We start from the raw sequence: 17,577 nt of genomic DNA, 5'->3' as shown, positions 1-17,577 counted from the left end.
ACACAGATAATGATGATGGTTGATACTGGATTTAAATGGTACTTGGGCTGCAAAGCCCTCCTAGGAGTTTGTTCTCCATTATGCTTAAGGAGAAGCTCCATTCATGCATTAAAAACCGATTAAGACAGAAAGGACAAAGAACAGGAAGAAATCATCAGTTTCCAAAGAGAAGACAGTCATGAGCAGGGGAGGTTGGGATCTGTGTTGTTCAGCATACGTAGATGTGATCAGACAAGCATGTAATTAGTGGGGGTACCATAGCCTTAGTAACTTCTAAAGCCAGCTGCAAAAGGTGGGAGAAGCCATGACCCTGAATGACAAGTTGATGAAACAGTAAAATGACAAAAATTAATTGAAGTATGGAGCTCCTGTCACGTGAGAAGGGACTGCATACGTGAGAATCACCTTGGTGAAGAGCTGTCTAAGAAGGGGGTCTGTGTAGGCCTGCACAATATGTTCATGTTTCTTTGGAATATGAGAAAGTACTGGTTCAAAACTTTGTGAATTTGTGATTGCTTGCACAGCAAGCAACCACTGACACAGACAGCCTTTAAGCCATTAAGTTTGTTGAAGCTTTTCCAGGCAAAGCCTGGCAAGAGGTCTATTCTCGTCCCTCAATATTCAGAGCTAGACAGTATTTGGAAATAGGATATTTGGCTGCCTCAGTTCCTGTTTGACATAGTACAATGATTTATATTACTATAGTTAAAGATAGAAAAAAACAGTATTGAGGAATTATTTGAGAACGCCAAAATTTCTAGATGTCAAAAATTGTTTTCCATTTAGTTGGTTTTTTTTTTTTTTTTTTTTTTTTTTTTTTTTTTTTTTTTTTTAAATAAACTGAATATAAAAAGATTCAGAGATTGAGCGGGCTGCAATCTCTGGAAATCTCTTTCAAATGTTTCCAAAGTTTAACACCCTGAAATGAAGAGACTTGAAGCTGCTTAGGGACAAGGTTGTCATTGGAGGTGTAGGGTGTAGACATATGACAGCTTTGAGGAGAACGGAACATAATGCTTCTCTGAGAAGCTGTAGACATGCCCCTCACAAAGGACCATATGTTGCATCTTTTACTCCTGCTGGTGAATTGCTGGTCACACATGAGTCACTCGAGATGGATTAACTGAGAGTTTTGTGGCAAAAAAAAAAAAGGTGCAGTGCAATGCTGCCAGAAAAAATAAATCACATCAGTGCATAAAAGTAACTAATACAGCAGCACAGCAGAGATCAATTACAGTATCAAGTGATTTTTGATGGTTTTGATAGGAAAACATTCTGGAAAGACAAATGGACAAGATAAGCCTGGCAAACCCTGCAAATGGAAAATGCTATCTGGAAACAGAAAATACAGACAAATTTTATAGCAACTTTATCAGGGAGATGGCAAATGCCTTCTCTGCCATGAATCTAGTGATGGAGAAGACAACACACACCATGTGCCCCTAGCTCTTGCAGGTTGCTTTTTAATCTAAGTGTCTAATAAATGTTTCAATGTTCTTTCTGCTCTGCTCCTTTGCATGAGGTGTTTTCTCATTGCTTCATGTGCGGTGAGAGCACAGAAGACAGGATACAGTTCAGTTTTCCCCTTGGAACAGTGTCAGCACTTTCTTGTTTCTGTATCTTCTGTTATGTTAAATTTCTTCCTTTCAGTGCTCAGTGAATGGTTTTGAAATGGTGGAGCCCATGGCTTGGACAGGTGAACTCTTGGCTGGGTTAAGAACTTTCTGGATAGCCAGGTCCAGAGAGTGCTGGTGCATGGTGCCATATCCCACTGGGGGTGGTCACCAGTGGGGTTCCCCAGGGCTCAGTGTTGGAGCCGGTCCTGTTTAATATCTTTATTGATGAACTGGTCATGAGCATTGAGGGCTTCCTCAGTAATTTTGTGGATGACACTACTTTGGGCGGGAGTGTTGATCTGCTGGAGGGAGGAAGGCACTGCGGAGGGATCTGGACAGGCTGGAGGGATGTTCACAATGGTGAACAAGTTCAATGAGACCAAGCACCAGGTCCTTTCCTTGGGTCACCACAACCCCATGCATTGCTACAGGCTGGGGGAAGAGGGCTGGGAAGGGCCTGGTGGAAAAAGACCTGGGGGTGCTGTTTGACAGCAGCTGAAAGTGGCCAAGGAGGCCCATGACACCCTGGCCTGGATCAGCAATCGTGTGACCAGCAGGACCAGGGCAGTGGCTATCCCTTCTGTCCTGTCCTGGGCACTGGTGAGGCCACAGCCCGAGTGCTGTGTCCAGTTCTGGGCCCCTCGGTTCAGGAAGGACATTGAGGGGCTGGAGTGAGTCCAGAGAAGGGAAATGGAGCTGGGAGGGTCTGGAGAGTCCTTTGAGGAGTGGCTGAGGGAGCTGGGGGTGTTCAGCCTGGAGAAAAGGAGGCTCAGGGGAGATCTCATCACTCTCTAGAACTGCCTGACAGGAGAGGGGAGCCAGGTGGGGATCGGCCTCTTCTCACAGGGAACAGTGACAGGATGAGAGCACACGGCATCAAGCTGCATCGGGGGGGGTGGTTCAGGTTGGACATCAGGAGGAATTTCTTCACAGAAAGGATTGTTAAGCATTGGAAAGGGCTGCCCAGGGAGGGGATGGAATCCCTACCCCTGCAGGTGTTCAAGAAAGAACTGGACGTGGCACTTGGTGCCATGGCCTAGTTGGCATGGTGCTGTTCAGTTGGGAACTGAACTGGGTGATCTCGGAGGCCTTTTCCAACCTCAGTGCTTCTGGGATTCATGGATGTTAGTTATGTGAACGCCGTTGGCTGTCGGTGTGTTCGACACTAATTCACTCTGCTCCTTGGGAGGCTGCTGTGGCTGAGCTGAGTTTCTCTGTAGTTCATGCTTTGCTGGGCAGTCTTTGCAAAGAGGTGGAAAATGAGGAGTCCCACGTGACCTAAATGAACTGGTGATTGCTAAAAATGTCACGAAGGGTGATGTGTAACAGAACTAGTGCAAACTTAAACGTGGTGATTTTTAAATGAGGAATGGAAAAGATGACAGGGAATAATAGTAAAGGGACAGAGCAGATATGGACCCAAAGAAGGCAGGAGAGAGACAAAGAGAAAATGCCAGAGGAATAAGGATGATGAGAATGTGTCCCAGCGTAACAAGGAAAAGTAGTTTTTATTTTTCTTGTCTTCCTCCATCCTACTTATCATTCATTCAGCTTTTTTCCAATTTTCCTTCATTTCTTTTTGTTTTGCATTCAGTTCCTATTCATTATCATACAACATCCACTTACCAAATCCCTTACTCCAAAACCCAGCTCCAGAAAATGCAGGAGCATCTCTGCAATTCCTGCATACATCTTTTTATGGTTTAATAGAAGTTTAAGATGGGTTTAAAATTTGTGCCAGTGATGACTTGGGACAATAGATACCAAAGATCATCAGATCACTTCCCTAGGGACTGAACACCCGACCTTCATCTTCAAAATAGAGAAAGCTGCCTCTTTCAAGGAGCTAAACCCCCAGTTTTATATTTTGAATTGTTGGGAAGATCTCATCTGCAGATGAGATGTACAGGTGCTCTGTACATCTCTGCTTGAGAGACATCAGAGCTTCCAAAAAAACTACCTTCTCAGAGTGGTTCAGACTTTCCTAAATTTATTTAGTCACCTCTCTCCACAGTGTAAAATGCTGTGTTGCTTAGTGAGTGCCTTTGGAATTTTTTATCACCTTTCCAAAAAAGAGATGTGATAATCATGGGTGAGAGGGAAGAAATAATAGAAGAAAATCTCCTCAGACTAGATAATAATGAAGATTATATCTCCACAAATTAATAGGATTTCAGCTAAGAATCTGAATAGAATGTGACAAAAATAAAGTTTAAAAGTTAAGCTTTTCCACCGATTTCTAATGAGGTGTAAAAAATTTGTTCTTATAAAATGGGGTAAGTATTTTGGGTTCTGATATTTCAAGCATCATCTTACACGCAAAAATGTCTTAACCTGCGTCAAAATGTGGCAATAAAAATACAGTTCTTAAACATTTCCCTTCCATGAACTGTAATGATAAGTAAGAAATAATAACTGAATTTCTTATAGGTCAGTTTACAGCTGCCACTTATCTTGCATTATCTACTAGATTGTGAGGTTAATATTTCTTCAGCACCATTTGAAATGGTGCCCTTTTACAGCAGTGCAGTTGGAGGAAATCTACATTAAAACTTGTAATACATACGTGTTTTAAGAAATGTGAAATAATTACGTGAAATAATTTGCATGGCATGACATAGCACATCAGGACAAGGATAAAATCAAGACACATATTTTAATAACCTGCACCGTAGCTTGTACTGCCTCAAGCTTAAACACCAGAAGCAGAAAATACCACTTTGATTTAAGAGAAAATATTTCATAGACCTTGTGCTCCTCTATAATTTAAATGTTCAAAAAAGAAACATTTAAGGGTTTTACCACCTAATTTTCTCCCTGACTATAATGTGAGGCTCTCAGCATTTCTATTCTCCTATTGTTCCTTTTTCCTCTTTTTGTTCACATTAAATTATTAAAGTGGACTGCTTATGTATTTATGTAATGCATTGCATGAAGGGGTCTCATCTGGATTGTAATAGTAAACAATATATCAAAATGACAAAAACAACCAATCTCTAAATGGCATACACTTGGATACCTCCAACTTTGTATAAACCCATAAAAGAAGACTTTTAAAGAGACTTGTCTAGAATATTATTGCCAGATTGCCAGAGGCATGAAAGCAAGCACTTTTTTTTTTTTTTTTTTTTTTTTTTTTTTTTTTTTTTTTTTTTTTTTTTGTGTAAAAAAGCATCTGGAGGCTTTGCTAAGAAGTCAGTTTTAAGAGTAGCTTCAAGTAAAATCAAGGCTCAAGTTAGGAGACAGGAGTGCAGCTTTGGCAGTAGGAAATGTGTTATAAATGAAAATATATTTAAATGAAAATATATTTTAAACATGGTCACAGAGATGATGGGAACAAAAGGCTAAAGAACTATTAATAGTTTCTGTAGGTTAATCAATTATGCAATGTTGTAAGCAGCCTATTAAGGCTGTGAGACACATTATCCATCTTTTTCCAAATGCTTGTGTCACTTATGGATGTGCTTACAGTCATTAGTAACAAGTACTGTGCATATTTGTTTATAAAAGCATTTAGTGCTTAGTATTTTATACTTTTCCATGGAAATTATGACTTATTAATGCTTGTTACTCATCCCTTACCTGGACTGATTTCAGATAAGTTATGTTTTAAATTGAGAAGTCCTAGCCTAAGTCCTGGATTCTGCCTAAATTGCTGAAGAATTCGTATTTTGTGACTGCAGGCAGGGTTTACAAAGATTAAATGAAGTCCAGGTAACACTATTATTAAAGGCTTCTGCCATAGCACTTCCCTGCTCTCGGTTGCTACAGAAGCAAAGCTGTAACACTGAAGTGTTACACAAGGATAGGAAATAAGGAAATAAATGATGGTGTGGATAGACGTTCATTGCAGACCAAGTGCATTAAGTGACTTACAGGGTGGAATTGTTCTAATATATCCTGTCAGTGTTTTGTCTTTTACAAAGCTTGAACTTGCTCATTGACTGCTTTGTCCAGCGAACTTCCTTGTGTTATTGAAAATATCTTTTCTTAAAATGTAAATATTGTTTTCTCATTCAAATATCTTGTGCTATATATTCTAATTTCCAAGGGCGTTCTCTCGGACTCGCCTCTTCTAGTGTTACCACAGGGGAAGTACTTTTAAACTGGCCAAAATTTCAGTTAGTTTTCAGAGAGGCTCAGAAGACTGAGGGAGCAGTTTGTTTTTTTCAGCTTTGTTGGCAGAGTTGACTGCAGCTTCTGTTGGTGCTGGTTTGTATGTGTCTGAGTACTCATCATTTTTACTGTTTCTATGGAGTACTAGCTGATGGAAAGGAAGAAGTCATTCTGCCTTTTGGCAGGGCAGTTGCCTGCCTTCTCTCTTGAATACCGGGTCTTGCTTGCAATTAATTTAAAAACAACAACCCAAATATCTGAGATAAATCATCTCTTTTTGTCATGTATATTCGAGCTGTTGAAGGGTTTGAACACTCATGTTTGTGCATCTGAGTAGTGAGTCCTGGTACCTTGCTGGGCTTTCTGCACACCGGCAAACCCTGGTGGCACGATCAGTTCGGGAGCGTGACTACAGAGTGCAGTCAGCCCACAGCATTTGATATTCTTCCTTTCATTGGATGAGTATTTAACATAATTTTAGAATGTTAATTAACACGTGCCTCATTGTTTCTAATACTGGATACGCTGGTTACATTTCTGTCTTGAGACTATCAAAAGAAAATGATCTCATATAGTACAGAAGTCCCTGTTTAAAAGGAATGGAAAAGATTCATCATGTGCCTTCTCTCAAATCAGTGAGATTTCATACCGAGAGGAATTTGCCTTTTTAGCGCGTTTTCAAAAATAATGCAAAATATGAGGTGAAGAGAGGAAAGCAGCACGGGTGTGCTGAACTAAATTGTGAGTTACTGATCCTGAAGCTAATTCTGGACGTTCTCGGATAGAGCGTATCCCCAGGGAGCTGGAGGAGGCGATGAACGGATGGATACGGCGCTCGCCGGTGTGGATGCGAGCAACCACTCGGCATTCCCAGCCCAGCCTCGGCGTGGAGCGGGCACGCCGAGAGGCTCAAAGCCAAGCACATCATCGCAGCGGTGGGTGGTCGCAGGGAGCCGAGAGCTCCGCCGAGCCCAAGGCACGTCTCCGCTTTCACCCCTCCGGCAGATGGACGCCTCTGGGTGCCAGCGGCGGCACCGCTGCTCTCGCAGCCCCGCAGCGCGGCCAAAACCACCGGCGGCCGTCGCCTCCGCTCTCCGGCCCGGGGATCCTTCGCAGCCAGCCCCGAGCACGGCAGGGAAGGCAGAGAGGCAGGCAGGGCGGCGAGGAGCAGGTGGGTCCGGCCGCATCCCCGCCCCGCGCCGCTGCCATTGGAGCCGGGCGCTGTCAGTCGCGGCCCGGCCCCGCTCCCCGGCAGGCTGCTCCCGGCGCTGCGGCTCGGCCGCGATGGGAAGCGGCGGCGGCGGCGGAGGGAACAAAGTTTGCCACGCTCGGGCGCTGGGCTGGCGGCGTGCGTGATGCCCGGGGCGGGGGGCGGCGCCTGAAGGCGGCGGGCGGCTGGCACGCCTCGCTGTCTGCTGTCGGCGCTGCCGTCGCAAACTTTCGGCTATTCGCGTGTGCTCTGAGCCGGGATTCTAATTGTCAGCCCTCCCCGCCCCCACCTCTCCTCCTAGGTAGGCGACGAGTTACGTTTTATTCTGTGGATTAGAGAACTTTTTGCATGGAAATTTACTGACTTTCGGAGCGGTCTCCGTTTCGGGGAGAGGGGGGAGAGGATTTCTTTTCATCGCAGCTTATTTTTGTTTTCTGGATCACAGGATTTTTTTGGAGCTATATGGAGGGATCTCAGGATGGTGTGCACCAGGAAAACCAAAACTTTAGTGTCCACTTGCGTGATTTTGAGCGGAATGACTAACATCGTCTGCCTGCTGTACGTGGGCTGGGTCACCAACTACATTGCCAGTGTTTATGTGAAAGTGCAGGAGCCGATCTCGGAAAAAAAGTTAGAGGAAGACAAAGGGGACACTTTAAGGATTATAGAAAGGCTGGACCATTTGGAAAATGTCATCAAGCAGCACATCCAAGGTACCACCTCACCCCGGCTTGCTCGCCCTCCTCTCCCCTCTCCGCCCGCCGTGTGCCGCTCCATCCCCTCCCGCTGCGTGTCGGCTGCGTGTGCGTGTGTCTGTCGCGATCGGCGGAGCCGTGGCCAGCCCGGAAAGAGCCGGGGCTGCGGGATGGCCGGGGAACCCTCCCGGAGCCCCGGGGAGACCCTGCGGGAGCCGCCCCCGCCCGCGGGGCTCGGCCCGGGGCCGGAGCGAACCTCAGCTCCCTGCGCCTTCCCCGAGTAGGGGTCCGCGGGGAGGGCTTGGAGCCGAGACCCGCTTTCTATCCGGCTGTTTTCGTCTCTCTCTTTATTTTATTTTATTTTTTTTCCTATTTGTTATTTTTCGAAATGGTTTTCTGCTAGTGGAATCCTTGTTCTCCGCCCCGTTTTAAACCTGACTCCGCTAATCCGGGTTGAGGCTCTGTGTTGTTTGGGATGATGAAGGTTTTCCCGTAGTACCGCGAGCCTCTCGGGGATTATAACTGGGACAATCTCTTTCTGTGTAATGCCTTTTAATTTGATCGCCGTTTAATGGGTGCCCTGGGAGAAGGGTTGAAGTGGGGAGGCACTGGGGGAGAATATGATTATTTCCTGTGAGTTGGAGATTTTACGTGACTTTTGCTTTCCTGGGGGATCTTTAGTGTCTTCCTTTATATTTTCATCATTTGCATGGCTTCATATCGTCACTCTCTCCGCCTGCCAAGTGAATTGGATGGTCAGGAGGCTTAGGAGTAGGTAGGAACCTGTACAAAATCTAGGGGAACCATCTTCCTCTACATCTGCATAACCTCTACGGAACGGTCAAACCCCAGTTCTAGTCTCTCCTAAATCTGAAAAAGAAAAGTGGACCACGTGGTGAAGGATACCTGTCACCAGTGCAAAAAATCTTGCTTGCTTCCAGGCAGCTTTGACCAACTGGTCTTCTGGGAATATGAATCAAATGGAGTGTACAGGGTGGGTAATCCTGTACGAGTTGGGTTTCCTTCCTTGCCAAGACAGAAAACTTTCTAGTGCTATTGAAGCCCAGCTACTTTGCTTTAACTTGTGTTAATATCATTCTAAATATGGCATATCATCATTCACTTTGTATATGCACTGATTTCTCAGCTAGTCTTGTCATCTTGCTCAAAGGAGTAAAATGCTGCTTTTTATTTTTTCTTTTTCTCTCTTTCTGCCCTGGAGAATGGGTTATAGCAGTTCAGAAGTTCTATCATGCAGTCCTTAAGTTTTCCTTGATTCCTGAAATGGATTTTAAAAAGGAAATGTATTCTTGTCTGTGTGCCAGTGGAGTGCACTGTGGAAGCACATATGAAGGCAAGGATTTTCCAAAAGGCTCTGGCTAAGAGCGAGATACACAAAGTTGATTGACTTCCCATATGAGTCTGGAGCATAACTCCTTCCTTCAGGTCTGTTGGTGTGAAACTCAAGCAGCCTTGTTTGTTTTCAAGGAAACTAACAATTGTTTTCCAGGAAACTGACAACTGTTTTCAAGGAAACTGACCATATTGGTGCCTTCCATCATTAGTTCTTTGAGTAACAGAGAAAAGGTGCACTTAAATCAGGGGAAGAGTATAGCATGGATTAGAGCATAAGCTTTTTTTTTTTTTTTCCCAAATAATGCTTCTTTTAAAGTTGAAGTGGGTTTTTCAAAATTAATGAAGTGAACAGTTTGGTAATAAGTACTAAAATGTTAGGGGGTTAGGAAAAAAAAAAAAAGCTTTACAAGCTTCTCATGCCTTTTTGAAACTACTTAGTCTTTAAGATAAATAAATGAATAAAATAAAAATTGCAGATCCTTAGCTCAAAGTGGATTTTCTGTACTTTTATTTGCCAAATAATTATAACTGGGGTTCTCACAGGAGTTCCTGTGGCAGATACTGCAGAATAGGGCGTTACTTCAATTAGATTTTGCTTAGAACTCTGAGATGCTGTGAGTTCTGGGACATGGTGCAAAACTCACTGAAGTTATTGGAAGAAATATCCCAGATTTGACTGGGTTTGATTTAAACTTGAAGGTTAGCTTTAAGAAATTATATTTTAGGGCGCTGTTGCCAGAAAATGAGTAAATCAGCTGCTGTAGTGGTTCTAGACATAGTTATAGGGATTGTCTGTAGTTCGCTATTAAACTTTTCCTTGGACCGCTTCTTTTTTTGTGTTGGAAAGAGGTCTCAGTAGCTCAGATGTTCTGCAATGCTGAACAGGCATGAAATTAGCACGGGTAATAGAATTACATTCCATAGGATATCCTGCAAACGCCAGAGAGCTTTAGCTGCTGCATTTTACATGTGGGATTGCACTAATATTTCATTTAATTTGCTTTCTGATTGAATTGTTTGATTAGATGCCATCTGGGAATTCCTTTAGCATATAAATTGCAATCTTGTAATATTATATTAAGTGCCCTGGAAATGAGAAGAAATAAGACGTGCCTTCATATAAAACCCTTTTAAAAGTATGTATTTTTAAAAAGACATTTTCACGGCAGGAAAAGCATCAGACTGAAAAGAGATTTCCAGCTCAGAGAGGTTCAGAGGGAGTCAAAGCTGGCATGCCCTGTGTTTGGAATGAACGGTATGGACAGGGAAATCCCGGGCCACGGAAAGGAGAATCCTGTGGAGCTCAAGCTCCATGCTGAAACTTGAGCTGGCTTAATCCAGAGTTCCTGGCGTGTGGCCAGACACAGCTCACAGGATGGTTTTGGTCAAGTGACTTTACCTTTTGGCAGTGTTTGGCGACCTGCAGGATTTTCTGTGGCAGCATGTTATGGGATTTTGGTGTTAATTACATCGGAATGCTCCCCAGCCAGCAGCAAGGAGATTCTCCTCCCCCCCCAGCCCAAATCTTCAGCAGGAGGCATATGCTCCATGCTAGCAGGCAGCCCACTGAGGGAAACTTTTAGTTCCCACCTCCTTTGGAGTTTGCAAACAGGGTGGTGTCTTTTTCAAGATTAATTGTGTGTATGTGTTTATGTGTATGAGAGACACTGAGTTAAAGACCAGGTGGGTAGCTTGATGCAAAATGCAGCCCTTTTTCATTCCCGACAGAGGTGTGTGGCACATGGACTGCGTAGTAGCACTGAGCTTTGTTCCCAGAAAGTATGCTTTAGAGGGCTGAGGTTAACAAGTGTTAAATGGGATTAAAAAAACCTGTGTTCTGTTGAGTTCACAAACACCAAACTGGCTCAAAAAATCCCAAACGCTCTCACGTTATAAAAATCAATGTGAGAGTGCTTCAGACAGATCACAACATATCCTTCATCTTAATAATGCATCATGCATTGGCACTGACACCAAAAACTTGCCCTAAGTCATACCTGCAGTTGTTAGATGAAGGGATTGTGCAGGCTGCTCTTAATCTGCTACTTAGTTTGTGTCAGTGACAAAGTGAAAAACACCAGCCAAAAGGGAGAAATGTGCTGTTTTCTGCAGCCTCACTTTAGGCCATCATAGTTCACAGTTTAATTTTCCTTGAAAAGCTGAGCTATAATTAAACCCATATCACTCCAAACACTGCTGCACATCATCCTGTCTTATTATGCAATGTCATTTTAGTAGTTTTCAGCCTTCCTAGTTTTAATCAGATGATGTTTTTGTTGCGGAATTATCTTAAAAGATTGTAGACTGTGAAGTCTATGACATGAAGTTACTTCCTTGCCCCTGCCCCATTGTTCCTCCCAACCACTTGGACCTAAACAGAATTACTAAAGAGTTAAGACATAGGCTAGATCTAAATTGAAGTGGCAACACACAGTTCATTTCTGTGAATTAGCTGAATTTTTAGTTAAGGTTGATGGGTGGTTACTAAGAAATCTGTGTCCTACTAAGACTTTGGTTTTCCATCCTTGTAAGCTGCTGCATCTATTCTTATCTGTGGAATATCAGGCACTGTGTGGACTTGGAAAATTTGTGATAGAAGAGTTGTTTACATTATCTTTCATTCTGCTGCTTAGAATGATTTGCTGTGTGGATTTACTTGAGCTAATATTAGCTATCCCACAGTTGGATATCTGATCACCCTCTGTGGTCGGCTGAGCGAGGGAGAGGTCTCAGTGTGTGATTCACTCAGTCCCCGTGTCAGGTGTGAGGGTGCAATGATTTGTTGTCAGAAACTGCATATTTTGAGCTTGGGATCTCGGTCAACTCACACTCTTAATTTTAGCCTGGGAAAGGTTTGAATAAGTAAAAGTTATGCTGCTTATCTACCCTTTATTTCTTGATCTCAAACACAAAGAAGAAGGTCTTCTGTCTTTTGCAGCCTGGCTAAGTAACCCTACCTGGGTTCCATAAAGTCAGCTCACCAGGATTCCAATGGCCACTCCATCATGTCTATTACTCCTGAGGAGCTTTCCTTTTGGGAATAACTAATGGCCAAATCCCCCCAGCTTATTTCCCTCAAGCTCAAAAGCAATTAGGCATGTTTATCACTCGCTGCGGCGTATTTGTTCTGCTGAGATACCAGTGAGCACCAGGCAGCAGCCCTGGGAGCACTCAGCTCTTGCTCCACTGCAGAGGGCTCTGAATTCCCTGTCTCTGTACAAGCGCAGAGATCTGCTGTCCCAATGCAGCTAATTGCAATGGAAGCAACTACTTGCGTATGTAAGACAGGCAGGATTAATCCCGTTATTTTTCCTTTTTAGACTGTGACTTCTCAAGTCATTCTAGATGGCTGCATGTCAGTGCAGATTAATTGGAATTTAACTTTCATGTTCTTCCATGCTTAGGGATGAGCACACTAAAAAACCCTTAATATAGTTATTTCAACTGGAAGACTTAATTTGCTGTAAATTTCCAAGCAGCACTGGAGGTGTAGGTATTTCAAGGACTATCTGCTGAAGACTTAACGTTGCTGATTATGTTGACTACACCTTGATAGTATATTCTTACTGTTACTAAAATTAACTTTTTGGTGCTTTTAATATCTTTAGCTCCCTTCTACTTATATCCTTGCTGGTTCTTCCACTGGGGATTTATGTCACTGGGGTTAGGAAGCAGTGGGCAAAACTGAGGAGTGGTAGGAGTGGTAGTTTGGCCTTATTAAGGATTTCCTTGCTGGGTATTGAATGGTTTCTTTCATGATTAAAGTTGTTTTCTTCAGAACAAGGTTTCTCCTTTTTCTTTTTTTTTTTTTTTTTTTTTTTTTTTTTTTTTTTTGGTTTTGTTTTGTTTTGTTTTTTTGTTTTCCATTTTCCTGATTGTCATCTAGATTGCTCTGTTTTTTCACGTTTATACAGTGGGAATGGCATGGCAGATTTATTTGAGATTGTTTCTTTTGATGGAAACAAGAAAAGTTTTATTTGGCTGCAGAGTGAGAGTGAATGATAGCTTTGTAGTTGGGAAGGGAATTGACCTGGATTCTGTTTACTTCAATCATGACAATTTCTGCAGTTCACATGAAAGAAGTCTTCAACGGAAGGTTAAAAAAAATGATCAGGAGCAGAGCTGTGACTTCCATTCCCTCCACAAATTCCTTCATTGCTAAGCTAGAAAAGTTTGCCTTTTTTCTCTGATAAAGTTCATTTTTTGTTGTCATTTGTTATCTCTGCGTGATGGGAATGCCTCAGTGGAAGGAGGGAGGTTTTTAGTGCAGTGTTTGAGCAGAGGATGGATGGGCTGAGCAGCGTCGGAGGGAGCTGTTCTGCTTCAGGTTCTGCACTCTGCGCTTCATTTGTGCCACTCTGGTGTCACTTTGGGCTGTGTTGCTCAGGTTGGCACAAGCAGCCTGCAGCTGTGCAGGGGTTCCAGCTGAGGTCTCTCCTGCCAGCTTAGTATGCCCACTTCAGTACTAATGAGTGATTTTTATCTGTATGAGCAGAACAGAGGTAAGTACATCTGAAAAGGAGCATAAAGCAAGAGCTACACACGGCTGCTGGGAGTTGTGTGTAATGTATGAGATCAGCTTGGTCCTGGACTCTCGCTCTCTCATGGCATCACATTGAGGCAGTTTTTGCCTCTCTCCACCTAACACTGCTCCCTTGCCTATGACAAGTCACAGAAGCACTTTAGTTTAATTCTGCCTTCAGGAGAGGGGTCTTGTCATCAATGTTACATTGTGAAAGTGTGTGTAAGCTGTGGAGTGGTGGGATAAGCCGGCATTATCCATCTGAGTGTTAGAGACGTGATGTGTAAACAAAATCTATGGTGATTTAAAAAAGCAAATATCGGGCTCGAATCTTGAGACAGCGGGAGCAGTTGTGAAGATGGCTTAGCTGCCTCGTGAGGGTGATGGAGGATCCTTTGTGTGTCTTTGGAACAGCCCAGGAACTTGATTATCAGCTATTAATATATAGAATGTGGAAGGGGACACAATGGGACATGAATCCTCTGTAGCTGGTTAATGGCTGTCCTTGTTTCTTGCAGCCATAAGATTATGTTGTCAGCCACAATTGGCCTGGAGATTGGAGGCTGGGCTCTGCGGTGTCTTTGGGTTGTCCCCGAGTCCAGAGCAGTGAGGTGATTTACTGGTCCGCAGTTAACAAAATCAATGAAGTTTAATTTATGTCTAGTGCAAGAGTGAAAACTACGCTCATATTGTGAAAACTAACTTCATTCCTCTGCTGTATTACTTCCCTTTTAATCATCTCTGGAGGTATCTTTCTGTGCTGCCCTTGGCCTTGCAGCCTCTTTAGAAGCTCTGGGCTCTTTCCTTTTAGCAGCCTGGTGAACAGCCCAGTACCAGGCTGTTGGATTAGTGTGGACAGATACTCTGCATAGACACTGGAATTCTCAGGTACAAGAAGCTTAATGCTTTGACTTCATGCGGCTGTTACCTGTACCTAAATCTGTCCTACAGTTGTGCAATGCAGATGTGGTCTGTGTGAAACGTTTTATTTCTGTTTTCTCCACAGCTTTTCTCTGCTCAACTGGTGTTTTGTAACTGAGGTGCTGTTTTTAACATGATAGCCTCAGTTTTCTGAGGGAAAGGCAGAGATGTTTTAGGAGCTGAAACCATGATGGTCATCATTACAGTTCTCCGGCATCTCCTTTGCTTGACTTCGAAAATTAACAAATGAGAGTGTTCTGAATTCTGTTTTAGAATATGAAGGTGGAAGGTCCAAGCTGCTACCCTGAAGTGCTCTGCCTTTAAAATGCCAATGTGTCTTCTCAAGTCTGCGAGGGATTCTTGCTGTAGTCATTACTTCAAGTGTGTTTTAAACACATGAGATTTTTAAAATGTGTTATTTCTATGGCAACAACGCTGTGGCAGCTGGCAGGAATCTCAGCTGTCCTGTGATCAGTGCCATGTGAATGTGTAGTGGAAGCCCTGACTTGGAGCCTTCATCCCTGTGGATAAGATCTGCAGGAGCAGGGCAGAAGGACGGGGATGGAGAGAACTGCTGTGGCCTCGCTTTAACTCAGTGTTGGTGACAGGTTTGACTGCTGGAGTCTCAGAAGAATTAGACACAAGGTCCCTCCTCCTCCCAGGAGGAGCCCAGGGATGTGTGTCCTGCAGTAGCCAGATGTTGAGGTGTGCTGCAGTAGCCACATCTGTTGTCCAGTGACACAAACTTGAGGCTGATGTGAGCCCTGAAGTATGAGATTAGATAGCTCTCCCGACGTGCACGTTTTAATTAGCACATCTTTAATACCACACAGCTGCCTAAGTCTCTGCTTGTATGCTGAAAATTCAGGAGCTCAGTGACCTTGTGCTAGTAATGTCAGGAGGGGTGTGGAAATCCTGTTGTAGTTTTGGTGTTGACATTTCCTATCTCCTAAATCAAGCCCCATATTTTAAATGTGAATGTTTGAATGTTCCTTTTATTAGAGCTGTCATAGGTGATCTCTGAGAAAACAGGATTTCTACAAGCAGCTTTCTAAAGAGTGTAAGAAAAAGATAGTGTTTCTGGGTTTTTTTCTTCATAGATAAATTATCATTCTAGTCTCCATTTTAGGGAGATAATACAGATTTTTAGACTGTTACTTGCTCATATGTAATATGAATCTAGCTAAAGATCTCTTTCATGAATCATCCAACTAATGCAGAGAATTACCTGTCCCTGCTTTCGTGGTGGATTCAAATTGCTTTGAAGCTTTTCTTTCTGCATTAAGTCATGACTTGCCAGAGGCTTTGCAAGAAGATTTAGCATGCTGGAGGTAATTTTTACCTTAAAAACTGTCAGTTAAACTTTTCAAGCACTGCAGACTCAGTAAGTCTGTACTCATCCATTACAGGATTATCATTTCACTGCATTGAAATTATGGTTGGAGAAAAAGTCTTCTGGGATTTCTCTGTGCACAGAATAAAAAGGGCTTGCAGAACTGAGCACAGAATAATTTTTAAAATAACTTTGTTCTGTGTATTTGTCGTTCTCTGAAGTATTTATAATTTTACCAGCTGTCTATGGAATGATCATATTATGCCAGCCTTTCCCTCTTCTACTTGTGCTAACAGGAATATTTTAAGTTGCTCAAGTGAAGGGTGTGGGAGTAGTATGCTGTAATTTCTGTGGAATTTCTGATTAGAAGATGTGTTCACATTTAACAGTTTGGAGGACAAGGAGGGTCAGGGAGGAGAAAAGTACAGCAAAAGCTGCAGGCTGCACAAGAATACCTGAATGTTTTATCCTTTTCTCGTTGACATGAAATTGCAGTTACTGAGTGGAAACTCTGGATTCTCTGCTGGTTTTATTGCAACTGGTGCTAGTGAGTTTCCATGGAGTGGAAAGAAGCGATGCTCCAGTTTTGGTTCTCTTCTGAAAGACTTTTGCTTTCCTGTCAGTCTCAAAACCAATTTCACATCTAGAAGATTGATACAAATATTTGCTTGTTATTTAATCCCAAATCTAGCATTCAAAAATTGAAGACTTAAATCTGATTCCATTCATATGGATCTTATAAAATATGTGTAGAAGTAAGAAATATTTTTTTGCATACTGTAGCCAGACTATCATAAGAAAAATACTGGTCCTGGAACCAAAACTGTGATGCTATTGGTCTCCAGTATTATAATTGTGCGTTGTTGTTTTGATCCTGCTTTTTCAGAGGTAGAACTCTGTGACTTTTACAACATGATGTCAGCCATAAAGGATTATGACATCATTAAACTTAGATGTAACAGAATGAGGTATTTCAAGCTTCTGTTTAGCTAATGTTTTCATGTGGCTGTAAAGCTGTACAAGTTTAAAACTAATTTAAAACTGTTAGACATAAACCAAACAAACCAGCAGCAGAAAAACCCAAACACAAGTTCCAAAGGGATGTGTAAACTTGTATGCTATGCTGAGAAAACTGGTGAATTTAGGCACTAAAAACAGCAAGACCAGAAAAAGCTACAACAAAATGACAACAGAAGACTTATGTTTGGATACATCATTCCCACTTGCTGCCACTGTAACAGGAATGCTTTTGGTATAGAAACATTTAAATATCATTGGTTCATTGTTATATTTCCTGTAAGTGCAGCTCTATCAACACACGAGTTTTCAGCGCAGCTTATGTCTTTCTTACATAAAAAGACATAATATTTATTAAAAGCACCTTCACAGTGCTGATTCTGCTTCTCTCATTGAAGTACCGAGACGAAATTCTGCATGCGAATGAATACGGAAATATTAAATATATCGAAAATATTTTCCGTGTGACACCTCTCTCTAAAAAATATGGTTAAGCTAAGGATCCATATGTCTTGTCTGGAAGGTGGGAAGGGGCTTCGCCATTGCCTGGCAGGGGCTTACATGGAAGGGTTTGTAAATGGCAGTGCAAGCGCCAAGGCAAGAGCTTGGTTAGAGCACACGGGGGTGCGTTTGCAAAATATCTCAGTGTGGCAGCAGCAGGAGCACGCTCCTGCAGCCTGGGAGTGCAGAGGGTGGAAGTGTTGCCTGGAGAGCGTTGGAATCGTGTTTTCAGACAGTTGTCAGTGCTCTCTGCAGAGAGTGAGTGCTGGCTGGTGGCTAGGCTGATTCCT

The 17,577-nt window shown here is 42.9% G+C and overlaps 1 protein-coding gene across 7 annotated transcripts in view; it reads left to right on the top strand.

Annotated features, from left to right (window-relative positions):
- GALNT18 (polypeptide N-acetylgalactosaminyltransferase 18) overlaps window positions 1–17,577 on the top strand; it is a 233,529-nt gene that overhangs the window by 19,823 nt on the left and 196,129 nt on the right. For 2 of the 7 annotated variants that reach the window (XM_058421078.1, XM_040067732.1), the window contains exon 2: window positions 7,388–7,655. The exons of 3 other annotated variants lie outside the window; for them this stretch is intronic. In XM_058421078.1, coding sequence (XP_058277061.1) covers window positions 7,388–7,655 — 268 coding nt within the window. Of the gene's footprint in view, window positions 1–6,884; window positions 6,904–7,083; window positions 7,244–7,387; window positions 7,656–17,577 lie in introns of those variants that run through there. 2 more of the 7 variants (XM_058421077.1, XM_040067733.2) reach the window with 2 other exon arrangements.

This window comes from Hirundo rustica, chromosome 6, assembly GCF_015227805.2.
Source record: "Hirundo rustica isolate bHirRus1 chromosome 6, bHirRus1.pri.v3, whole genome shotgun sequence".
Classification (NCBI taxonomy): domain Eukaryota; kingdom Metazoa; phylum Chordata; class Aves; order Passeriformes; family Hirundinidae; genus Hirundo; species Hirundo rustica.
The sequence above is the reverse complement of the archived record's forward strand: the minus strand, read 5'-3'. Positions and strand labels throughout refer to the sequence as shown.